Source organism: Archocentrus centrarchus, chromosome 8, assembly GCF_007364275.1.
Source record: "Archocentrus centrarchus isolate MPI-CPG fArcCen1 chromosome 8, fArcCen1, whole genome shotgun sequence".
Lineage (NCBI taxonomy): Eukaryota > Metazoa > Chordata > Actinopteri > Cichliformes > Cichlidae > Archocentrus > Archocentrus centrarchus.
In genome coordinates, this window is record NC_044353.1 from 12,467,780 (window position 1) to 12,494,600 (window position 26,821).

At 39.3% G+C, this 26,821-nt stretch overlaps 1 protein-coding gene across 2 annotated transcripts in view; it reads right to left on the bottom strand.

The window, feature by feature from the left end:
• Nucleotides 1–2,982: 2,982 nt before the first annotated feature.
• prkcbb (protein kinase C, beta b) overlaps nt 2,983–26,821 on the bottom strand; it is a 101,316-nt gene continuing 77,477 nt past the window's right edge. Inside the window, exons 16-17 of one of the 2 annotated variants that reach the window (XM_030735731.1) lie at nt 23,280–23,420; nt 2,983–3,870 (exon numbers count right to left, since the gene is read on the bottom strand). In XM_030735731.1, the coding sequence (XP_030591591.1) occupies nt 3,715–3,870; nt 23,280–23,420 (297 nt within the window). In that variant the 3' untranslated portion in view covers nt 2,983–3,714. Of the gene's footprint in view, nt 3,871–17,371; nt 18,424–23,279; nt 23,421–26,821 lie in introns of those variants that run through there. The other variant, XM_030735730.1, reaches the window with a different exon arrangement.

Consider the following 26,821-nt stretch of genomic DNA (forward strand, 5'->3'; position numbering starts at 1 on the left):
TTACTCTACCTACTTAACTGGTTATATTTTTCCACATATTTTTCTTCATAATAGTACAACTTAATTCAATGAGAAAATAATGAATGATCTACATAAAGCTGGTATTTATCAGTCCTAACACGAGCCTGTATCAAAATTATAAAAAATAATCCTTCCCAACTGAAAAATATTCAAAACTAAAAAAGACCAAAAACAAGGAAACACAACAACATGTGATTCTGCAACATGATTTATTACTCTACAACTGCAAACATCACAATACATACTTTTTTTTTTAAATCAGTGAACTACCCTATCTCATAAAACACATACTTACTCATTTCTTGCAGTTTTCTGCATTTAAACACTGAAATTATCTTCAGGTTATTGTTAAATTACTTGTTTAGAATGTGAGCCCAGCTTAAATCAAAGCAGAAGTAAGTTCAAAATGCAGCCATCAAACTTTAATTAAACCTTAGTAACAGCCCATCAGTTGTCATGTTTAGTGTCATGCAGCTTTTAAAAAGCTACAAACTGTAAGAGAAAAGAAGAACGGTAAAGGGAAAGAGTATGAGACTAATCAGGGATAATGAGAGGCAAATGAAACGGAAATGCCTCGAGAAGACATCAGAAGCAATGGGAAAACCTCTAGGAAGGGATAAAGGTCAGGAGGACAGAATTGAAGAAAGAGAAAGACAACGAGGAAGCTGAGTGGGAGAGGAAGAGAAGGAAGAAGGGGAGAGAAAGGTCAGAGCAGAAAATAAAATGACAGACGGAAAGGCGTGATCAAAGAAAAGGTCGGGAGGAGAGAAAGGAGGGAAGGACGGAGGACACTTTCAGGCCAGTACAGTCCACCCTGCGCAACATGTGAAAATGTATGAGTGGCAGAGCACTAAACATCTAGATGTCCCTGTACTTCAGTCAGCACAAATATTTTTTGCTCCATGTTTTCTATTACAACCTAAATATATCATTTTTACCCCTAAACACATTGATTTCTGAGTATAAATACAACTATGGAAATGGAAGACTCTTACTCCTATGTACTTCAAAAATATTTATATCTGTACAAATAAAGCAGAACACAGCCCGTCAATAATATTCAATAAATGGGCAGCAATGACATGAGACATATCATAATTTAAGCAATGCAAAACCCTTTTAATGTCTAATAAAGTAACTATTACACACACACACACACACACGCACCCACACACGCACACACACGCCAGTCTAACACTTAATATAGAATAAATCCATATTATATGGAACAAGATATGAAAAAGAGAGATCGTCACATGCATGCATAGTATATTTCCCCGCAGTCCTTTAATTTTTCTTTTTTTTATGTGAAACATAACTGATGATGTTGTAATTGTTCTTAAACCAGATGAAGAAAACCAGCTCGTGTGTGTTTCAGTATTTGTGCGTCAGTTTTTGTTTTCCTGATAGCTCTCTTAAGGTTGGCTCTGTTTAGTCAGAGAAATTTCTTATTAGATTTAAAGGGCGGCTTATAATAAATCGTACAGTGCCCAACATATCTGAGTTACATGTGTGTAGCATTCCACACTCATTTGTTAACTCAGCCATACAAATTCACAAGACAGCTGGCGAGTGCTATCGACTGCTTCAGGGTGTAGGGTTGTCAACAGCAGATGTTGAGATTGGGCGTGATTGATATTAGGAGATATTCACACCCTTGACCAGAGAAATATATGGCTCTACACTTGAGAAAGGCCAATGCACAAAATGTACTTTTTGTATTTTACAGCCTACAACAAAGAAGCAAAACACAAGGACAGCAGAGTAAAATTTCCAAAAGCTGAAAGACTGTGTGTGCACATTCATAAAGGTGTACATTATAGGTATGCGTCCTTTCATGAAGATGCTGTTTGTGCTGATTAAAGTGGGGGCAGGTGGGGTGGGGGGAATCTAGGCCTGTGCAGCGGACCTACAGTATATGTCTTGTGTGCCTCCAGGAGCAAACATTTCTCAGTCATTGTCCGCCTTGTTACGCTTCACCTAGTAATTCCAACCCTCGGTAAAGGATCTGACTGTGTGGCTGTGTGGGTGTATACAGGTATGGGTGCTTGTGTGTATTTGTGTGTGTGTCAGTGAACGTGTGGGGCCAAAAACACACAGTTAGTTGCCATTATAGCCAGTGTAATTGGGTTAGAAGCTAGAAGGCAGATTTCTCAAAGTTCAGCTAAATATGGAATAATTAGCTTTATCCATTTGAAACACACACATACACACAGATACATATATTCTAATATATGGATGACTGTCAACAAATGTACGCATACAGAAATGAATTAGAGGCAGGTGGTTTAAAAGAAAAAAAAAGAAAAGAAAAGCAGCACTGCTGTTTTTATTATTGCTGTTTCTGAAATTACTCCCTTGGAGGCTGTCAAAGCAGCTCATCGTTCACTGTCTGTGCACGTGTGCATGCCCCACTGGTGACTGCTGCATCGCCAACCCCTGTGACAACTCATCACACCAGGCTCCCACTGAAGCCTTGTCAGACGTGCGGACTAGAGCCAAAATAATAAGAATCATAATGATAATAAGAGAGACATCAGGGAGGTGGAGGGAGTGTTAAAGGAACGAGAGAGTAAAAAGAACAAGAGGAGGGAAAAAAGGCTGTGAAGCTTGCTCATTAGAGTCTTCTGTTACGACCCAGTGTGAGACGCTAAGTCTGAGTGTGATGACACTTCCGCAGCCCAACTCATGACAGTGGGATGGGATGGTTGAAACAGGGAACAATAGTCAAGACACGCAAGTAGATAGAGGTGGTTGGCAGTACTGCTCGTGGTGCGTGTCAGGATAGCTGCACTGTCTCCCACACGAATGATGTCACAGAGTAAATGACTGCAGAGGAAACGACTGATATTATTACTAAATGAAGATGTGCATACAGTTTGTTAGCTTCAAGAAGCTAGAAAATTTTACTCCTATACATTTTTACAAAGACACGAGTAACAACATTAGAATATAGAAAACTTTACATTGCTAACACCATGACGCATCAGTTATGTCATAAAAACATTTATAAATATCTGATGTACATTCCAGTATGCTTTGTAGTTCTTGGTCCCATTTTGCTGTGTGTGACACGGGACAAGAGTGAAACTTGGTACTTGAATATATTTATGTCAGTGAAGAATGTGTTTATCAGTGCTTGTCAGTGGCAGCCAATTTAGCAGTACCAGGAAAATCTGAAACTGGATTTGCATGATGTTACTTTCAGATGTCACAATGATGCTGCGAAACTTGTGGAATAACACAAGAGAACATAACACAATACTTCACTTTAAGAATACTGAGAACAGTGAAAGGCTTGTTGCAAATCCAATGTCACAAACACAGCAGCAAACCAGATTCTATTGTTATCATCACTGTATGGAATAAAGAAAGAGCGCACTGACACAAGTGAAGCGGTACGTTTGTGCTTCCCTACGTTGAATACAACTGGTCAGATTGATGGAAGTGATATTTTCCCTACAATGTCACATTTGCTCCTGCCCTGCACAAAAAGCAGATGTTGACACCTTGGACATTTCTGATTTAATACTTCAACTTCTTTGGTATCCAGTGTTTGGTGCTGTGATTCCTGTTTCGGGCTGCAATATTGGATATACCCCACTATGGCCTAAAAGAAGTGCAGACATTTACTGAAAACACACATTTACTGAAAACTGCTCTGAAACCTCCTTTTCTAATGGTCCATCAGTGTTAATTAGCGGGGGCCACATATTCCGGGTTGATGTACGAGAAGCCGAGGAAGTCGTCCTGGTCCAGGTTCATGATGACGAGCTTGTCTGTTGGCGTCAAGTCCACAGCCATCTTGGTGAACTCCTTGTCAAAGTTGCAGGTGTCCCGACGGTTTCTCTGCAAGTGGGGTTTAGAGATTATGAAGGGGAGAGAAAGCGATGAGTGGGAGGAAAGATAGAAAAAAATATTTTTGGAGGAGAGTGGGATGGATTGGGAGGGAAAAGAGAATCCACTGCTGTTAAACACTCTATAGTGGAAATTCAACTTAAAGCACAACCTCTTTTCAAGGGGAATGTTGTTGCATTAGATTTGAAAGAAATTGTATTATTGTTCAATTTATTACACATGGTGTTGTCATGAACAGATGACAAACATATCATATTAGCAAGTGCTTCCCTTTCCTGCCCAAGGTCAGATGAATCCTGTTCACTCTCATTTCTGTCTGTGGAGACCAATTGCAACTAGTTGTGGAGCGTGCAATACCGTCAACCTCTGGGCAAGTACTTTCAACTGCAAGGTGATCGAACAGGTTGCCTGGTGGGAGGCAACCTGTTTCTAAACAACTGCAGCCCCACTCAAATTGAATGCCACCACTCTCAGACAGATTACAGACAGACTAACTTATAAATGCAGACAGATTGCCAATATGCTGCAATCAGTCTGAGTCACTCTGTGCCAGTGGGGGATTCAACTAACTTGGTTGCCAACTGCTTATATTCTAGTTATATTCCTATATAACAGAAAGATTGCTGAGCGCTTACGTCATTTTACAGTGACTGTGCAGCAACTATTCACCATAGTCATATTTGTGGAGGAATTTCAAAATTTTCAAAAATTTTCAAAATATAAAATATAAAAAATATACAGTGAGCGTGTTGCATAAATGTGCAATGTAAACTAATACTTCATTGAAGCACCTTTTGATTTTATCACAGCATTTGGTCTTCTTGGGTACACGCCTGCTATCAATTAAAGAGAATCTGATTAACCCCAAATAAAGTTCAGCTGTTCTTGTGGGATTTTCCTGACCTTTACTCACTTTGGCCACAATTCCAGAAGGTATATTTGGTGCAAAAACAACACTGAATGAAAGTTTTGGAATGGCCCAGCCAGAGCCCAGACTTAAAACCAATAGAAAATCTGTGGGGTGACCTGAAGAGGGCTGTGTGCAAGCTTTGCTCTCGCAATCTGACAGATTTGGAGTGATTTTGCAAGGAAGAGTGGGCGAATATTGCCAAATCAAGATGTGCCATGCTGGTAAGACTCCTATCCAAGAAGACTGAATGTTATGATTAAATCAAAAAGTGCATCAACAAAGTATTAGTTTAAAGAAAGAAATGTTTAAAAAAACAAAAAAACAAATCTGGACATAAACATATGGAAAGTAAACAGCTAGAACAAAGTCAAAATGGCATCAGGGAATTTGTGCTAGGATATCAGAGGATGAAGCCATTTTCAGTGTATTCAAGGATATGTTGGGAAATTGCATACAGCAAAGGAAAGCTGCAGAGAGGAGTGAACGGTGAGAGAGAGGGATGAGAGAGAAGGTGCTAAGCAAAGAGGGGAAAAAAGAGTTGAGAGAACACCAACTCTGTGCAGGATGTGAGGGATTCCTGTGTGGATGTGTTCGTAGTAGTAGTAGTAGATGGTTTCTCTGGGGCAGGGAATCATTAACGCACAACTTAGCTCATTTTTATATGGATAGAAAAAATTTCAGTGTACCATTTAAGAAGAAGGAGTATATGTTTATGAGGAGGAACGGGCACTCCAGCGTGTCCATTTCCATCTTTAATCAAAGTCAGTATGACAACTTTTACTCCACCCTAGTTTGATATTTTATGTAGTGTTTCACTTGTTCTTTATCAGATTTAGACTGTATTTACAGTCACTCCCTGGATCTCACATCCATCCCCAGATCATTTATATAACAGACACTAAGTGTTTGAGCAACAAACTAAGTCTTTATTGGCATATTTCACTGGTTTTTAGTGCTATTAGATATTTAGGAATTCACAAATACTGTACTATATAATAATATATAAAACATATATTTACTGGCCACGCCATTAGGTATACCTGTTCAGCTGCGCTTTAACACAAATATGTAATCAGCTAATCACATGGCAGCAACTCATTGAATTTAGGCCTCATTCTCAGATGTCAGTGGAAAAGGAGTAGACTGCTCTGAGCTGACAGGAAGGCAACAACAACTCAAATAGCCACTTGTGTCAACCAAAATAAATAAATAAGTCCACCTCTGAACACACAATGCATCCAACCTTGAAGAAGATGGGCTACAGCAGCAGAAGGCTACACCTAATGCTGCTCCCGTCAGCTACAGTAAGTAAGAACAGGAAATTGAGGCTACTATTCACACTGACTCACCAAAATAGAAGATTGGTCTGATGAGTCTTAATTTCAACTCAATTTTAACTGCAACATTCAGATGGTAGGATCAGAATTTTGTGTGAACAACATGACAGCACAGATCCATCGTACCTTGTATCAATGGTCCAGGCTACTTAAACACCACAGCCTACCTGAGTGCTGCTGCTAACCATGTCCATCTGTTTATGGCCACAGTGTACCCATCATCTGATGGCTGCTTCCAGCAGGATAACGTGCCATGTCACAAAGCTTAAATCATCTCAAACTGGTTTCTTGAACATGGAAAAAAGTTCACTGCACTCAAATGGGCTCCACAGTCACCAGATCTTAATCCAACAGAGCATTTTTGAGATGTGGTGGAGTGGAAGATGTGCAGCCAACAAATCTGCAGCAACTATGTGATGCTGTCATGTCAATATGGACTGAAATCTTTGAGAATGTTTCCAGCAACTTGTTGGCTCTGTGCCAATGAGGTGGTCAGTGAGTGGTACTTTTATATGTATGTGACTGCATATGGAGTTGGCAAAATATAGGAAAAGATGACCAGAATAAAAATACAGTCACTGGTTAAGACATAATATTAAAAAGCCATAGAGTCACAGTGGGATGAAGCGAACAGCAAGGAAGGAGAGAATAAAATATAATAAAGCAGGTTGCTTAAATATTCAGATCACCGAGAAAGCAGCGGTTCCATGGGAGAGATTATAAGAGGCAATTCACAGAAAAATCCACAATCATAAATATTTTTTGATTAAAAAGACAGCAAGCAATTTATCAAATACATCCATAAAGTCAACAGTCTGATGATCTAACAGCATGTAAGTCTGAAAAAACAAATAAATGAAGCCACAGTTGCAACATGAAAAGGAAGCAAAAAAGAGACAGGATTAAATAAGAGAAGAGCCAATATTCATAAAGGCAGAAAGTAGATACAAGCTTTGGTTATTAAAATTGTTTCTTTTTCTCCAGTTTGACCAGAGTAAGGAAGACGTTGGAATCAACAAGGAGGACAGAGAGGGACAGGAGAGTTTCTAAGATCAGGGACACTACAAATGTGTGCATCTCCTACCTTTATCTGCCAACTTTCACATAGCCTGAGACGAGCGCCCTCTAGCCATAGGGACGCACCTGCCACAGCTGGCTGAGGTCCACTTCACGTTCCTGGTCATAATATCCACTGGAGTGCCTCCTCTCAGGAGAGGCCTGCACTCCTGGTGGGTACAACACTCATACAGATGATGTGTGATTTTTCCTTCCATGTAGAATAATGGATGTGGTTCTGGAAGTGTTACATTAAATTTTGTCTAACCCTCATTTCACAGTCAACACAAACTGCTGTGCAGTCAAGCATTGTGAAAATGTTTATTCAGAGTTCTAGCAAACACCACAAAGCTTAAAACAATGAAAGCAAAGTTATACAAAGGATAGCTAGAACATTCTGTGTGCATTAGTGACATACTGTATGTCAGTAATCTGGTTGATTAGCTAAGTTCTCAGGTTGATGGGAAAGGTGCTATTCTAGTATTAAATGAGGTCATGTCTAAAAAACATGATTTTTCTTCTATAGATCTCTCTGAGCTAATTTCAACAAATTATTTCAAAATTATTTCAAAAACTACAAACATGTCCACCCAATATGATTATCCTGATCATATTTGATAGCTTGTTGTTTCTCAATGGTCACATTTTCTCTCTCTACTCTACTTTCACCCTTTATTAAAGCACAAAAAACCCCCAAAACAAAACAAAAAAAGCTTGTGTTTTAGCCTGATGGCTGTGGTCTCTTTCAGCAGGCTCATGCCCTCTACCACAAAGCAAAAATGGTTCAGGAATGGTTTGAGGAGCACAACAAGTTTGAGGCGTTGATTTGGCCTCCAAATTCCCCAGATCTCAATACAATTGAGCATCTGTGTAAAGTGCTGGACAAACAAGTCCCCCCCCCCCCCCATATTAGTTTCTCTCATATTAGTTTCAGGAAACATTGCATATATTTCAATTCATATGCAGATGACACCCAGCTATATTTATCAGCCTGGCTGAGCAGTATTTTTTCCCTCTAAAATCAGAGTCTAGGATGTAAATAGAAAACTGAAATAAATTTCTTCCATATTAGCTTCTCTTCATTGGTTCCATTTAAAATCAAATTGAATTTGAATTAACAATAACAAACAAACAAACATATGTACAAGACATAGACCCATGTTATCCAAACAGAGCACTTTGCTATGAATGGGAGTCAGTGTCTTCAGCTATCAGGCCCTTCTCCTGTGAAACAAGCTCCCAGTTTGGGTTCAGGTAACTAACACCTTGCTTTTAGGATCAGTTGTGAAACTGTCGTCTTTGATAAAGCTTATCATTAGGTCTAGCTCAGGTGAAGTACTCAGGCTACTGTGGACCTCCCAGAAGTCAGCCAACACCTATTTCCTCCTTATATTCTATGTAAATTGTATATAAACAATACTGCATGTTTAGTTTACTCTTTTCCCTCACTGCCCTCTCTTTTATCCTTCACCTTTCTTGCAGGTATCTCTTGTTGTGGTGCTATGTGTTTCTTATCTGCGATCACTGAACCTACCAATTTTATAGTTTCTCAATGGTCAGCTTTTTGCTCTCTGCTACTCTCTCCCTAACTGATGGAGGAAAACAGCCACCCTCAGTCTAGGTTTTTCAGAGGTTACAATACTTGCAATGTGAAGTTCCCTGTGATGACTTGTTATAATTTGGCAGTATAAAAAAAAAAATCAATATAAGATATAAACTTATAAGATGTATGCAGATGGGAAGCACAAACACATAAAATGATGCATCTGTGTGTCTGTTGCCAAAACCTTGAAAATGGTCCACTGTGTGCATTCCAGCTATTTACCAAACATCATGAACACACACACACACACACACACACACACACACACACACACACACACACACACACACACACACACACACACACACACACACACACAGCTGCTAGCCATGTAGGCCAGCTCATAATGTGTTCCAACTCAACACGCTTCAGTTGCAGTTAATGCTGCGAGGCAGAGAGACAGAGATATGAAGAGAAAAAAAAGCGAGAGAGAGAGAAAGAGATGACGTAAAGGACAGAGGGTGAGATAAATATCAGTGGCTCTTGGTATAGATGCAAAGATAGAAAGCTCAGAATATGCAGTGACATTAAGGAAAACACACACAATTGTATTACACACGACTGTGTTCTGGAGGCAGTGGTTTTGATGGAGAAACATGACTGAATCTTTAATTTAGTATTTGCCTCCTCACACCTTCCTCCACTTTCTCCCTCTTCCTCACCTCTCCTCTTCTCTTTTGCCTTCCTGCCTGTCACCTCTCTCTCTCTCCCTTTCTTGCTTTCTCTCTCTCATCCCATCTCTTTTCAGCAACAAGAGGATTAGTGGGAGACGAGCCGATGTCAGCTGAGGATGTGGGGAGAGTGGGAGGCACAGGAAAGGGGAGGTGAAGAGGAGAGGAGGGTGAATGAAAGGCGGTATCGAACGCTGACCTGTTTTGGGCTGATAAGCGCAGGCTGCTTTGTGCTGAAGCCACTGGCTTTAATTTGGGGGCCGCAACATTTGGAATTAATTATCATACATACTCCAGCACTGCTGTGGCTTACTGTGTACACTGGCTATTACATCCACTCCAATACAAACTTTATACAGCTTATGTGCTGGAACTTGCTGTTACACAGAAATCTGAATTGCTTTATAAAAAAATTTGCATAAAATACAGCTGCAGTACAGTGTAAGCGTACAGCTAACAAAGAGGGACATAGGGCAAAGTATGTTTTCTGTTCTGGCTGTTGGCTAAAGCAACAGAAAAACATTAGTCTTGACCATTAAAATGCATGTAGCCCATTATATGGTATAATCAGGGAAATGTTCTTTACAGGATATATTTTGTTTTCAATGTCAGAGCTTGAAGTTTCTCTCTGAGCTCCATACCAAAGCCTGAAATTAGTAAACATGATCCTTGCCCTCCAAAAAGTGATTACCACTCAGACATACTCTCACCAGATTCTTTATGAGGATACCTTGATAGTACTGTGTTGGATCCTTTTTTGCATTTAGACCTGCCTTAATTTTTCATGGCATAGATTCAACAAGGTGCTGGAAACATTCCTCAGAGATTTTAGTCCATACTGACATGACAACGCCACACAGTTGCGGCAGATTTGTCAACTGCACATCCATGATGTGGATCTCCCGTTCCACCACATCCCAAAGGCGCTCTGCTGGGTTGAGATCTGGTGACTGTGGAGACCATTTGAGTGCAGTGAACTCAGTGTCAGGTTAAAGAAACCAGTTTGAGATGATTTGAGATTTGTGACATGACACATTATCCTGCTGAAAGCAGTCATCAGAAGATGGGCACACTGTGGCCATAAAGGGATGGCCAGCAGCAATACTCAGGTAGGTTGTGGCCCAAAGTGTGCCAAGAAAATATCCCCCACCCCATTACACCAGCAGCAGCCTGAACCATTGATACAAGGCAGGAGGGATCCATGTTTTCAAGCTGCCTACCCCAAATTTTGACCCTGCCATCCCAGTGTAGCAGCAGAAATCGAGGCTCATCAGACCAGGCAACACTTTTCCAATTTTTTATTGTCCAATTTTGTTGAACTTGTGCAACCTGTAGCTTCAGTTTCCTGTTGGCACCTGGTGTGGTCTTGTGCTGCTGCTTCAAGGTTTGAGGTGGTATATTGAGAGATGCTCTTCTGCATACCTTGGTTGTAATTATTTGAATTACTGTTGGCTTACTATCAGCCTCAAAGCAGTCTGGGCATTGTCCTCTGACCTTTGACATCAAGAAGGCATTTTCACTCAGAGAACTGCAGCTCGCTGGATATTTTCTCTTTTTCAGATCGTTCTCTGTAAGCCCTGGAGTTGGCTGTATAGGAGCAGCAGATCCCAGCAGATCAGCAGTTTCTGAAATAGTAAAACCAGCCAGTCTGACACCAACAAAGTGATTTGCTGATGAGATATTTGTGTTAATGAGCAGCTGAACAGGTGTACTTATAAAGGGGATAATGTCTATAAATTTACAGTGTAAAGAAACTGCTGTAAAAATACAGGGGATTTAGTAATGTACTCTTATTTGTGACTGCAGTTAAATACTGTAGATACTGATGCCTTTGAGACAAAAATATGGATAGAAAGCTAGTGTAGAAACTTACTGTATCATACAGTATTTTCCTTAGTTTCAGTTTATCCAGACTTGAGCCTAAAACTCATCCAAGCAAAATCATGGTGCAACAAGTCACTTTACGGTGACAGCAAACGTTTGTCTTTGCAGAACTTTAATATTTGTTGTAACCATAAATCAAAGCTAAATTATTATTATAATGATTATACTGTTAGCATAATCAGGCATGGCATTTATGTTAATAAAAGCAAGTTTTTTTTAATCTCATTTTTTTTGAGTGTTTATGTGCATTTGTCTAATGTTCTTGTTAAACATTTCACAATTTATGAGTAAAAAAAGCTAACAGTGGTAATTAATAAAATTTATTTTGCTTTCATTCTTTTTGTATCATTTTAAGGAAGAAAACAGTGAGTCACAGCCCTGTTAGTCAGCAGTAAGGGACGATTCAGTCAGAGGCTGCTGCTCTCCTCTACAGCAAGTTGAAAATTAGTTGATGAAAATGTATTCATGCTTGTAAGTCTGCAAATATATATGTATACCAAAATGTTATTTTACCCCACAGAGAACATGCGTATCTGTAACCTGTTAATTAAGGAGAATCAGCAGTACTGGTAGAAGAATGAAGGTGTTTCTCAGTTTTTTTCATTGTTTAAGCCAAATTTGCTGCCAGCTCCAGCTTCATAAGGACAGATGCGAGAGTAGAATCACTCTTCTTATCTAACTCACCAAGAAAACAAGTACGAGCATTTCCCTAAATGCCAAACTATTTGTCATTTTAGAGAAAACAACATTACAGCTGTGATTATGTAGAGGAAACAGTGATTAAAAAAAGAAGTACATTCTGTTGTAGAAACTCAACCATAGTGCCGAAGCTTGCTGACTGATCCGAAGTACTTTAAAGTCGGTGCATAAATGTGGTACAGTACACCTGTGTGGATAAGTCAGAAGGTTAACTTCTGGAGCTGTAGAGTTTCATGACTGTATGTTGCAAATTGATAGATACAGATGTGATGCTATGTTTCAGAGTATCTTAGGGTACATGTCTCTGGAGCTTAGGGTACATGGAATAACGTATTTTTTGGGGGGGAGGATGGTTCAGAAGTGCATGCTTTTAAAAATATTTTTACTCTCATGTTCAGTATGTTAGGCATACATCAGGTCTGGTAAAAGCCTGCACAGATGAGACACATGTAAGGTTTGTTCAATACTAAATAGTAGCTATTATTAATGGTGAATTTGCTGGATATTCACAGGAAAGTATCCTACTATGCCTGCAAGCACCAGTCACATGTTTTATGCTTGATCCAACCAACCAACTAGAACTTGTTTGTCTGAGCCAGATGTTTGATTCATGTGTCTTCTAGGATACCAGGCATGCTCATATAACAGTTTGCTTTGAGATTCTACTAAAATCTTTTGTTTACCATCCTTATTAAACATTAAACCTAGCGTGCATGTTTTTAGTCTTCATTCATAGATTTTGAAGCTCACTTGCCTTCACAGCCAGAAGCATTCCTGGCGGACAACTGTTGTGCTGTATTTTGTTTCCCTTCACACTCTACCATGGGTCAGACATGGTTCACAAACACTGCATCTAGCTGGTGTCCACACTTGTTAACACTAAATGTACTAAGAGAAATAAATGGTGCAAGATACAGTTATTAAAAGTAAATGTGCAGCAAGCAGCGGCAGCCGCTTGACTACAGTGGATTGCAAGCAGCTTTAGAGGCGGTGAGAAGCGGCTGAGTGGCTCAGCAGGGCCGTGTGTATGTAGGCCGTGTTCTGCATGTTATTTCCTTGAAGTCATCAGACCTACGCTCCCCCATCAGGAAAAGGCTCTTATGATAAGTGGCAGCCATGAAATATGCACAGCCTGTCGTAGCCGCCTGCCTCGCTTCACAGAGCCTCGCTTTGCTTCCTCGTCCCCTCCCTCCATCCTTTTCTCCCAGCCACTGTCCCTTCTTAATGCTCTTTTCGCCTTGCCTCCCTTCATTGTTGTTCATTGCCTCCTTCTTCTTTTCATCTCATATTGTTTCTCTTTTCCAATTGCTCAGCAAACCCCCGTCTGTCAGCCCTCATCACTCTAATCTCTCTGTCTTCTTACCTCCTTTACTCTCTCACTGTCCTCTATCCCGTCATTCTCTTTTAAAATCAAATCAGTTTGGTCTCCACAGACAGAAACAGAGCATGTGTTTGTATGCGAATGACACAAATAAAGAGCAAGTAAATGAGGGGCTGAGAAAAATTATGAAAGCGCAGAGCCACAGCACTACAGACATTTCCTGCAGCAGATTAAAACATACACGGTGCACTTGAAAACACATTAAACATTTTGTAATGCATCGCTGAAATTCTTTATTTTAGGTATGTCGGCTTTTCTTGAAAAACAAGCAAAAAAAAAAAAAAAATGGCACATGGAAAGCATTGTTTAAAGCCTTTTTTCTTAACTTTTTTCAGTATATATGAGTGTTTATACATAGCTTTTATAACAGTAGCTGGAATCACACTCTTTAAAGCACTGCTGACACAGAAAACATGGATCATCCTAATATGTTAAATATATATAATATCTAACTAATAAAAAAGGTCAAACAAAAAGTTTTTTTCATGCACAGTCCATGTCGCTTGAAGGAATTATTGAAACAGACACAAATCCTGGAGGATGACTTCTCCTCTCCTTCACATGTATAATTATATGTGTATATCAGTTTTTGACAGTAATATATATGTTTATATGCATTTATCGTTGCTGTTAGAATTCAGGAGAAAGTGGCTGAAATAAATACTGACACTGGAGTTTCGACACAGATAACAGACACAGATGTCATTAAGTCGTAAAAACATCCGCATTCACACTCATGACTGTAAAAACAGTAACATGTTCTCCACTACTGCGCTCAGCAGCTAAAAGGCAAAAGACATCCAACAAGACTGCTTTAATCAAAAATCAAATTACTGAACATTATAGTCCTCTGTCTCTGCTAATATCTGAGTGGATTTGGGGGGTGTTAAAGTATTCTGTGACAAAGCCACTGCTGCATGATAAAAAAAAAAAAAAATACTCAGTGCAGGGCTCTCGCTAACATACTGTTAGCTATGTCAGTTTCCGGCTAACTCTTCCTCACCTGTCTATTTGAATAGGATAATTATACCTGATCCAAATGTGGCCTACAAACACCTGCAGCGTTTTGTCTCAGAAAAAAGCAGCAATCTAACTGCAACATCCTAAAAAGAAATGTAAAGCAACAGAAACTGATTCCAAAAATTATTTGTTTACATTGCACAAACACAAATTTACAGAAAAAAATTATTCTGTAGCTGACTGTGTGACATAGAGGATACTTTTCTACCCAATCTAAAGTAAGTCAATTTTAAGAAAGTAATTAAAAAACAAAGCTCTTTGAAAAACTCCAGAAATGTCTTAAATATTTCCTCCTTAACTCATTCTAAAGATTTACATTTGATTATTATTATTATTATTATTATTATTATTAGTTTTAACTATGCATAATATAGATCAGATTCAACTCTGATCCTGGTCAGGTCTTGGATGTTTAGAGCCAGGTGGACCCCTAAAGACTTCTAATTTTTACCAGAAAAAAAAAAGAAAAAACTGAGTTCATCAGTTGCAGAGATACTTGAAGAAAACTGCACACAAACTCCAGTGAACCAGGTTGTTAATGCACCAACTTTGCAGAAAAAAAAAAATCCTCCAATGTCCCTCTGTGATCAGAGTGTCCAAAAACAAAGTGTGTGAGCTGAATAGACCTACTGCTAACCTCACTGCCTCGACATGTTTCTGCTTCAGGAGGTCTAACTTTACCTTTTGTCCCAATGACTCTTATTGCACACACAGATGGCTGCTTGAAAAACACAAATTACTGTGGGTTGAACCTCAAATCCTACTTCTAAAACCGCAGAGAAAAAATACAGGAAAGCCTGCTATATTAGTCTGTTTCTCTATTTCTCTTTCCTTGAAGAAACTTTTCACAGGCTCAGTAACTTTTACAGGTGCTCAAGTACTTAAACTAGAATTTAAAAGCCGAGGCCTCGGCCAAGTTTTGACTTCCAGAAAAAAGATCCCAACCTGTAAAATAATTGTCTGAGGTGGTGCTTTCCAGGGTCTATAGGGGTGGACTTTGCTATTACTGTTTATCCAAACTCAAGATTTTGCACTTTCTAAGGCCCCGGGTTAACTGACCTCAAGAGTGGCCCGTACTCTCTGGCACTGCCTGATTGTCGAGTGGTTGCTAGAGACTCTTTGCAGTTGCTAGGTGAAATTGGTCGCCAAGAGGTATACAATGCTGCACCAAAAACCTCCTTGTGATTCTTTTGGTTGCTAGCAGATTTCCACAGTTGCCTCTAGTTGAACACTCACCAACTACTCACTGAGCCGTAGGGAAACTGTGAGAAACTAGAAAGACCATTCACCCACAAAGTTAAACTTTGCACCTTTTGAAACATGTTGGCTGCAAATGTAAGGCCCAACTTTTAACATTTTTTTTTTGGTTCTCTGTTCTCTGTTTTCAGTTTTCATCACATTCAGCAAGTAGTTGGAGAGTGTTTACAGAGAAACCACTGTCTACCATGCAAGCTGCGGGTGACCGTAGCAATCTGTTAGCTACCAGCAATCACAGGGAGATTTTTGGTGCAGCTCTCTCTTTGTGACAATTTCACCCAGCAACTGTCAGCAACCTTTTGCCAACCAGGAATGGATATTTTTTCCCTAGTAACCAGAAGTTGCCAGGGGGTTGCCAACTGGTCTCTAGAGGCCTTAGATCACTTGTGACTAGAAAGGGGTGTCATTTTCTGACAACTACTAAAACATTATTTTGTGATTGCTTCTATTGTAGAAAATCCTAACATGCAAATAGAGTTTTCTCTTCTATGTTTATCTCTCTTTCTCTGCCACTTTTAGAGCTGCTAGCTGGAACTAAAATGGTTCATAGTAATACTGCTTTATCTAAAGACATTCACCACACTAACAAACGTAAACACGAGGCCAGGCAAGATGCTGGGAAGGCAGTAAGGACACACAAAAATGTAAATGCAAAAGTCCATTTTCATACACAGTACTTGTTCCCTCACACAAAAAACACAAGTACCCACACACACACACACCGGAGCGTGCACACCCACACACACACACACACAAACACACACACACACACACACACACACACACACACACACACACACACTGTAAACAAATGGTCAGGTATTGGAATCATGCTTTTATAAAACACAAAGAAATTAACTGCTAGTCTTTTTCATTGCTTAAATACTAGATAACAGATCATATCAGATCAGAGAACAAGAAATGGCATTATTTATCAACGTATTTGTCTGCCTCAAACACTCTGTAAAGACTACATTTCCCAACAGCATTTTATAGTACCATTATGAACCCAGTGATGGACAGAAAGTACGTAAACAGAATATCCGATATTTGTGGTACAAACCTGAATGGGTGGTATTAATTATTAAAATAATACTCCATAAGCAAAGATGCTAAAATGCAGTTGGGAGACAAGGTCCAGGGCTACTCTTGATATAGAAACTCATGCATGTATGTCAAGCATTCCAGTTATAAGTATAAACATACAGACACTATTATTAATATATGCCCACTAAGAAGCACATTAACATTATAGGCTTATCAAAATGCACCGGAAAAGCTGAGGAATGAGTGAAAGGAAAAACAAAATCACAATTTCCACCTTAATAAAAGTTTGAAAATGGAGTGCCAAAGCTATGTTACACAGGACGTCTTGCGGTTGTTTATTTGTGGTATCCTGTAGTTAGGTAAATAAATCTATACGTTTAATCATAAGTTTAATCATCCTTCAGTGACACCAGAACTGTGCTATATGAAATCCATTTATTTTGGTCCCTTGGTTTGAAATTCATGATTTATGCACTTTAAAAGATCTAATTAATTACTAATTCTTTTTCTAATTGCACATGCTAAATTAAACACAAACTCTTTGTTCACACTGCAAGCAACGCAATTTGAAAATTGGCCAAAATGCAAAATAAGACAGATTCAAAAAGCAGATCAGATGCTTCTTGTTTTTACCCACAAATGTTATGTACTGTATCATGCATGGTATTGTTCTATACTGGTTTACATTGATCATCCGCAACGTTTAACCCACTGACAGCAGAAATGAATATAATAACACTTATTATACTTATTGCATACCATGCACACCTCGTCATGGCAGTGGTATTCCTTGTTTACAGTGGTATTTGTCTTTGCAGAATAATGTGTCAGGGTGATCAAGTCAAGTTGTTAACTTAAAATTAAATTGTCCAGCTCTCAATCTAAGTCTGATCCACAGAGGCCCCACTTTGAAACTTACAGGATCTGCTGCTAACATCTAGATGCCTGATATCACAGGACATCTCAAGAACTCTTGTGGAACCCAAGCTGCAACAAATCAGAGCTGTTTTATGGTATGAGGGATCTAGGGAATATAAGCTAGGTAGTTTTAATATTGTGGCTGATTGATATATAGTAATAAAGCTCTCAGTGCTAAGAAAAAGCTAATTGCATATTGTATGCTGCATTGTGCTAAGTTAAAGCCATGATTTGATTACATTTAAGCATGACAAAATTTCTTTAAATGCATTTATCCAAAGCTGTCAATTAAATCATTAATTAAATTGTGCAACAGCACATGAAATCAAGCTTTTAAATTTCAAGAAGGGGCCAACACCTTATCCAAGCTGCAACAGTGTGAACAACAAATATGTGTTGTTATTTTTAAAGCTTACTTTGTATGTCAGTTTAATGACACTGGCACCAGAAATAATTTCCAGGATAAATTTAAGATGACACATTTGTGTGTGTATGAGTGTATTCCCGGGTAGATAGGGATTGATACTGGAGAGACGCTTATGTATGTTTGCATGTGTGTCCATGTGTCCATGCATGAGCTGTAATCAAGCCTGCTCGGCGGCAGTGGTGGCAGCAGCATTTCCTGCGAACTCTGGGTTGATAAAGGAGAATCCCTGGAACTCGTCTTGGTCCAGATTCTGAATCACTTCCTCATCGGGAGGGGTCAGCACCGGCGGGTGGCGTGTGAAAAAACGGTCAAAGTTTTCGGCATCCCGTCCACACTGTTAAGGGGGCGGGGAGGGATGGAGTACAAGGTAGGGGTGGATTGGGAAGGGGAAGAGTGGGAATGGATAGGAGTGGATGGATCAAGGTCGGGTGGGGGGTAGAAGGAGAGGAAAGCAAAAGAAGGGGGAATGGCAGGTTGAACCAGGGTGTGACATGACATCACTTGAACAAGGTTTCAAATATCAGAACAAGTGGCAGTACTCGGAGTGTGCTTGATTTAACTCTCCATTAGCCGTGCATACGATGCCATTTTTAATTAGAAGTGAAAAAAAAAATTACTCCTTGGAGAAGATGAATGAAGCACGCCTCAGGTATGCCTTTCTTTTTCAAATATTTGAAGCATTTTCAACTCAAATTTCAAACAAGGTTCTGAAGTCTCAAACATCTTGTGGCAGTGCACTACATTGAATTGGTGACCATGCAAGCATTAATGCATGGGAGTGTAGACTTATTTATTTATTTTTTGGTTAAGAGAATTTCCACCAAAAAGATCCCAAAAAAGAAACAAACACAAATATATATACTTTTCCTTGGTGTTTAATTTAGATATGATAGTTGCAAAACTGGAATTTAAATGAGATTTCTAAAGAGGCTTCCTAGAAAAGGCTTAAAGCCATGAGATAATTATTGGTGTAATTGTGGGTTAATTATATGCTGCAGCTGTGGAGATCTGCTGAGATTTGATAAAACAAATCAGACAATAAGTACTGGAAAAAACTGGAAAATCTTTTTGGATATTTGCTTAGGAAATGCACAGTTTGCCAAAAATAATTTACAAACCTTCAGGATATCCTGTATATGACACTCATTACCTGAAACTGTTGACATGTGGATAATCACAGTCCAATCTGAATCTGGCTACAGTAAGCACTCAGAAAGAAGTAACTGATGTTAGAATGAAATTATCTCAATTACGTAGTGTGAAATTTACATTAGGTAGAATCTGTTTTCTAATGAGTTGGTAAAAAGAAGTCATTGTTCATTTCGGTCTACTTCATTTCCTGCTTCTGACCACTGGGAAGCCAAATAGAGCTTATATACCCTTGAGATGCGCACCCATCTAAGTACATAAAACAAGTTATTAACTTGAAAACTGTATTTTCCCGGCAGTATCCCTCACAGGGACTGTGGGCTGAACTGCTACCCCCCCATGCACCCACCCACCTCCATCTCCATCACTGCACTGAGCTTTTAATTAACACAACAAGGATTCAGTGTCCTCTGAAAACATCACCCAGAGGAAAACTACAAACTCATTAAATCTTTGCAACTCAGAAATACCAAATGAAATTAAGCCAGACTGTTTATAGTTTGGGGAAATAATGTGAAATGAGAAATACACCAGGGTCAATAGTATTTGCAGCTAATTACTCACATTTGTTTAACCTGTTTGGGGAACCAAATGGGAAGAATCAGCCAAGAAGGGGAAGTAAAATGAGTGCCACAAAGTTTAGAAGTTTCTGGAAATCAAAGGCAACGACCTGAGGGCACCATGGATGTAACAGGGTTTATTTTGGGTGAATTGCCCCTTTAGAAGAGAAAAACTGCAGAAAAGTATTTCTTCCTGTAATAATTTGATTTTACATAATACTTTCTTATACTATGAGATTTTGTAGTGCACTCCAGGTTTCATTTGAGACTTCACACAGAGCATGCAAATAAATATATACAACAAAAAAACTGAACACAGAGGACAAATAAAATGTGTAGATCAAAGGACAGATTGATGGATGGATTAGTGGAAAGATGGATGCATGGATGATATCTTTAGGAGGATGATGGAGAAAAAGACTGACACTGGATTGCTGACAGACGAGTGGAAACATTGCACAGTGACAACTTTAAATGAAAAATGGTATTTGGAACATTTTTTAGATGATGGATGAATGAATGAGCCAGCGAGTCAGTCCGTCTGTTAGATGATCAGTCAGTCATTCGCTCATTTGTCAACCCTCAAGCTAATTAATCAAAGCATCAGCAGCATATAAAACCACAAACTGACAATAAATAAATAAAGTTAAAATCTGGTCAAAGCAATAAGGACTTGAAAACTAATAAATATCCCTCATAAACAAGTACCCGCATGAAAAACACCATCATTTCTCACATGGGAAAGAAAAAAGACAAAATTATTGTAAATGTTTATCTGTCTCCTACAACTTATTTTTTCATGCTGGTATTTCCTCATGAAACTGGCCCCATTTCACTTTGTTGCATTTTTCAAATGCAAAATAATTATAAGAATTTGTTTAAGTGTAAATGAAGCAAACACTATATTGCATAAGAAAAATGTAAAAGGGGTTAGAAATCCATATATATGATGATTAAGTCTCATGTGTTCTACTGTATATAAAATATACAGTACTGTGCAGAAGGTTTGAGTCACCACTCACTTCATCATAGACGTAGACCTTCTTATAATTTTTTAAAGTGGTCTTGCACAACAGTTCTTCAGGCTTTCTGAAGCTCTTTCAAAGTTTTTCTTTGGACATTGGCTGCTTTTTCACTCAGTTTCAGTCCAGTCCTTGTGCCTGACCATTTTCAGAGGAATATTTTTTGTTTTTTAAGCCACTTAACACAGACCTATGAATTAAGCATAAAAGTCACCTAACTATAGGGATGACCCATTGTTGTGTCTACATGTAGCAGACAGCTTAGCAAAGAATTAGGTTTAAACTGTACTTTCAAGCACTTTGTTAGCAACACCCTGTCATGCAAAATTTGTTCCAATTTCTTTAGTTGAATCTGTGGAAAACAGCAAAGATCACACAGTTTGTCAGACATAAATGTGATTCCCAAAGAGCTATTAGTCCATGAATCTTGGCATGGTGTGTCCTTTAAAAAAATCTGGGAAACTGGACAAGTGAAGGACAAAAGAAGAAGCTGCATGTCTTTATGAAAAGGAAAAAAGAATGCTTAAAGTACCATCAGATTTTGATTCATCATGCAATTCCATCTGGAAAGTGTCTGATTGGCTGCAGCTTTAGTTTTCAACATGACAATGATCCCAAACACACTGCCAGTGCAGTAAAAAGATACCTGGATCAAAAAACACACAGTGCATCACTATCAGTCATGGATTGGTCTCCCCAGAGCCCAGACTTCAACATCATTGAAGCAGTGTGGGATCATCCTGACAGAGAACAGAACAAAAGGCAGAAACATCCAAAGAAGAGCTTTGAATGTCCTTCAAGAAGCCTGGAGAACTATTCCTGAAATGGCAGAAAAGCTGCCTAAGAGAGTTCAGACTATGCTGAAGAATAAACGTGGTCATAACAAATATTGACTTTCAAGCTCTTTAGAACTGTACAAACTTTGTCTTTGCTGTATTTCCATGTATGTTTGCATGTTTTGATAAATCGCTGCACCTATTTCCCATTTTCCAAGCAAAATATAAAGAAATGAGGGGTGACTCAAAACGTTTGCGCAGTACTGTATGCGACATTTAAATCTTTTGATTTAAATCTAATGAGTTAAATATAAAAAAAATTAAAATTTGAGGGTTTTTTTTCTTTAATTTCCTTTTGTTGGGGTAGCACTCTGAAGAAAAGTGCTCTGAGATGGTTTTAGTGAGAAATAAAAGGAGACCCTCCTTAAAATAACACAGCGGCAAAAACTAACCTACTTTACTGAAAGAAGTCTGGCAACATAGCACCATAAAAGATCAAAGAACCACCTTCAGATGCTAAACTAAACTAAACTTTCATGTGGTGTAAACACAATAGTTCATCAAAAAAGAAAAAAAAAATCCAAACCTATTTATTATCACCACTAAATGACAGGAAGAGAGAAAATAGCAAGTGACAGGGCAGAGGGGGAGAAAGATACAAGATGTTGGAGAGACGAGATCAAACAGAAAGGGAGAAAAAGTAGAGAGGAGAAGAGATCAGACAACAGACTGTATGACTCTGCAGAAACACTTCTAAGTGTTAAAACAGCCAGGTCTTAATGGTGACCTCTACCACACGAGAACGTATACATGTACTGAATAAAGAGACACATTGCAGGATTACTGACTCAACACGCACACGCACACGCACGCACACTGCAGGCTGCGGGAAAAGCTCAACTCCGAAAAACTCTTTAGCAGCAGCATGGCCTCAGGCTGCGTGGATATATGTGTGTGTGTGTGTGTGTGTGTGTGTGTGAGAGTTTGTGTGTGAGTGAGTATTAGATGACATCATTCTGACTCTGTTCATGATCAAACTTGTTTTGTCGTAGATAAAAAAAAGTCCAACAGCGAACAACACAAACACACTTGCTCAGACTGTACAGACTTATTCCCTGAAGGTTTAGCGTAAACTCAGCCTAACCTCAGAGAAGCCAAAAGCCCTTTTATTTCATACAGCAGCACCAAACTGCAGCTACCAATTTGGTGTACATGCATTCAAAACTGTGATCATCATCACCAACATCCAGTATCTTCTCATCTAACCCGTGTTTATATCTGTACCTGATTTATCATTTTCTCCATCAACATCCCTGGCATTATTATCATCACCGACACTGCCCTTGTCACCACACACCCTTCAGCATCACTGTCAACATCATATCCATCATTTCGAGACTTACCTGTGTGCACCGTCCCAAATTAAAGGAGGAGAAAGAGACAGAAACATCACATTGATAGTGAAAAGATGAGTAAAGTCAGAAAGAGAGAGTTGAAAGGAAATAGAGGAAGTTAGAGCAAAAGTAAGGAAGCGAGAGTCTTTATTATACATTTAACCTCTAATGAATTAAACTCCACATCGCCACTCTGGTCGAAGAGTATTTTGTACACTTATTATTGTGTGACTTGTGATTTGCACATGCTTATCTGCAGTCATGTCGGGTTCAGCGAGGACAGACTTACAGCTCTCGGTTTGAAGGGTGGTTGCACCTCCTTGTTCTCCAGTTTCTCCCAGTCCATGTAGCGGAAGAAGCTGTGTTCTCTGATGTCTCTCTCCCCCTCTGGACCACAGCCCAGGCGTTTGGCTGGATGCTTCGTCATCAGCTGTGCAGACAAGGAGAAGAGAAAGGATTACTGTGTGTCACTCCTTTTCCTCCTTCATTCTACCCTTTTTCTGCCTTGTGGTTTTTTAAAAAAAAAATGTTCTTTAATCACAAAAAAAATCCATCTTACCGTCAGTATTTCTTTTCTCGTTCCTGATTTGAAAGCAAATGTTTATTCATCTTTCTACCTTCCTGGCAGTCTCAACACTTTAATAAAGCTAATAGCCATGTTAGCAGCTCTGTGAGGCTGTATTTTCATGCATCTGTGTTATGAAGTGCACCTCACACTTACAATATTAACATGCTGATGTTTTGCAAACATAATGTTTACCATGCTCACCATCATAGTTTCAGAGTATAGTGGGTTAGCATGGAATAAAGGCCTCATTCACACAGGCCTAGAAACCAGTTGGTGATTGGTTACCAAAGGAAAGCCCATGGGGCTGAAAAAAGGAACCCAGTGCTGAGTGCCAAAAACACTGTCGGCCACAAGTGCTACCCCTCAGCCTCCTGGCAGTAGAATCTTTACGTGGCACGAATCCCCTGGAAGTACAAGTACTAGAACACATAATTACAGGTCTCAGTAGATCTTAATGGGGTGCATATGAGCCTTAATGACTTTATTCACCATATCAATTCAAAAGCAAATGGCTAAGTAAGAACCAGGGACATTAAATGATAATATAAATATAATATAAAAATATAAACCACTGAGAATACTGTCGCTCTCTGTGAATGGCATTACATTTGAACCCCCGATGCATTTACTGTATCAGTTTGAAAATCCTGGGTCACATCTTTCTTGAGTTATCGCATTCACAAGCTTTTCAGAAAACCTGACCTCTCAGATTCAATTTCATGCAAGATTTTTAGCAGATCCATCTATGGTATGAATTTGAACACCCTAGGTGACATCGTTCTTGAATTATTGCATTCACAGGGTTGAAAGGTGGCTGCCTGCCCGCCTGGTGGTGTGACAATAACCCATCAGCCTTTTTAGGCTGAGGGGTAAAAACTGCAATTCCTCAAATGGCCACTTATAAATAACAAAGAAGGCTGTGGGTGCTTTGAGTTGGTGCTAACTCTGATTGGCATTTTTAATGTGTTATACAAACCATCCAAAGACTTCTGTGCTCCACTTTTGAGGAATGAAACCGTAGTGCTTTATTTGTATATTACTTAGTGCTGTGTAGGTATCTGTCTCTGTGCAAGCGGCCTATACAGTCTACTGATGTAACTTGTTCACCAAACTTGATAGCACTCCATTGTCTCGTCCAAATTTGAGCTCAGTAAAACCAAAATGCCATAATGCTAAACTTCGGGCTTCAAAAACCAATGGGCCCTGCTTTTTGGCTATAGTCATCTTTTATATAGGTGTTGTGGATCACCAATATAGCTGCAATTTTCACTACGGGTACGAAGAGTGTCTGTACAAAATTTCACTACAATCCACTGAAAATCTGTTGGACCAAAATTGCAGAGTGATCAGATGGGTAACGCTAAAAGCCCTGGAGCAATGCTTCTGGTGTTGCCAAAAAGTTTAATGAGCTATTTAGTCACGTCTTCTTTGCCAAAGGAAAAACGTTGTTTTAAGTGTTAACCGTTTACAAATGAGCTGCACCACTAAATTTTTCAGGACAATAATGATTTTACGACTTTTCATTGTGATGTGTACATAAAGTTACATAAAGTAAACAGCAGTCATATTACTAATCTGCAAGATGAGCCTGAATCTGATTTGTGCTCAAGAGTGTGCTGCTGCTATGCCCAAAATATCCCCTCTGGAATCATTAAAGTTTCATCTAATTTATTTCCGTCTCCTGCCCTGTGTTTCAAACCACGACTCTTTTACTCATTGCTGTTTATGACCAAACTCGTTACAGTTATTAGAGTTTCTTAATCCTTCATTTTAACCATCCTTCCATTTTACTATCTGTCATCTTGCATGCTTCTCCCTGGAGAGCAAATATAAACCACCAAGTAACAGCCTGCAGACAAATGAATAACTGTTGTCTTTCTTTCCTCTTTTGCCACAGCAGTTGTCCACAGGCATAATTAAAGACCGTTTATAATGTCTGTCCACACAAAACCTCCAAGGGGAGTGATGCTAGAATGAATGTGCGCGTGTAGGTGGGGTGTGCCTCCCTCAGGAGCAGCAGTCATAACTCATTATATTACAGCTAGAATAACATTTTCAAGGGGTCAGTCAATCTTGCACTGCATGCACATGTGCACGAATCTGCATGAAACACATTGGCTGCTCAGAGTGCATGGGCACACACACAAATTCCCTTACTCTTCCCCATACACACATGCCTAAAGTAACAGGCAGTGGAATATATACACATGTACTCTTGAACCCTACAGTGGGGGATCCAGTGGTTGTAATGCTGGGGGATCACTGAATAGTCTCATGCGTATGAAAGTGAGTGGAATAAGCTGTTATGGCCTTCCCAGTCACCACATTTCAACACAATTTAAACACCTATAGCAGATTGTGGAGGGACATTTTTAGACAGGACATCCAACCATTCATCTATTAACCGCTCATCCAACTTAGGGTCACTGGCGGCTGGAGCTCATCACCGCTGTCACAAGGTGAATGGTGGGTTACACTCTGGACACGCAGACAGCGACAAAAACTTGGAGAATCACATTTCTTAGTCATTTTTACATCTGTGATTCATATTTCTAGTTCATATTCTGAACTTGAAAAGTTGAAATGGGCACAGAGCAACAGTTTTAAGGTACACTTAAAAACACACCTGTCCTATAGTTGATTAAAATTCCTTTGGCAGCTTTATTTTAAGAGTCAAGCAGCAAAACTTGTTGCCTTTTGAACAGAGGGTACAATCACAGCAGCTACTTAGTGAATATGTACCTTTCCTCAGTGTGAGTGTTCAGGAGTCAGACAGAGCACCACATCCAGTCGACCACAAAGCAGACAAAGTGAAATCGCCCATGATTGCAGAAAAAAATGGCATATGTGAAAATGGCAGGGTTTTCCTCGACTCTCTGTACTAATGGGCTGCAACTGCCATCTGGCAGACATTAGTTTGACATACTGTCAGTGTATCCTTTAACATCTTTTTCTTGGATTTGATTAAATACCTGAAACTCTCTCGGTCTCTAATTTGAAGGTTGTTCTCTGTAAATACACAAAATCCAGTTCTAACTTGGTAAGTCACCAGCGTTTTAAGTTTACACAAACATCTTAGAGTATACAGTAGCTGGCTACCCTGTCAAAGCTGTCTTTAAGTAAAAATCAAGGATTGTGTTAGTTTAGGCAGGACACAAAGTAAATATCAGCCACCATCAAGGCAGATGAGCTGATCTCTGCCTCCACGTGTCAACTGATATAAGTGGCTTTGCAGCCCACCTCCACCCCAACTCCTCATTTTA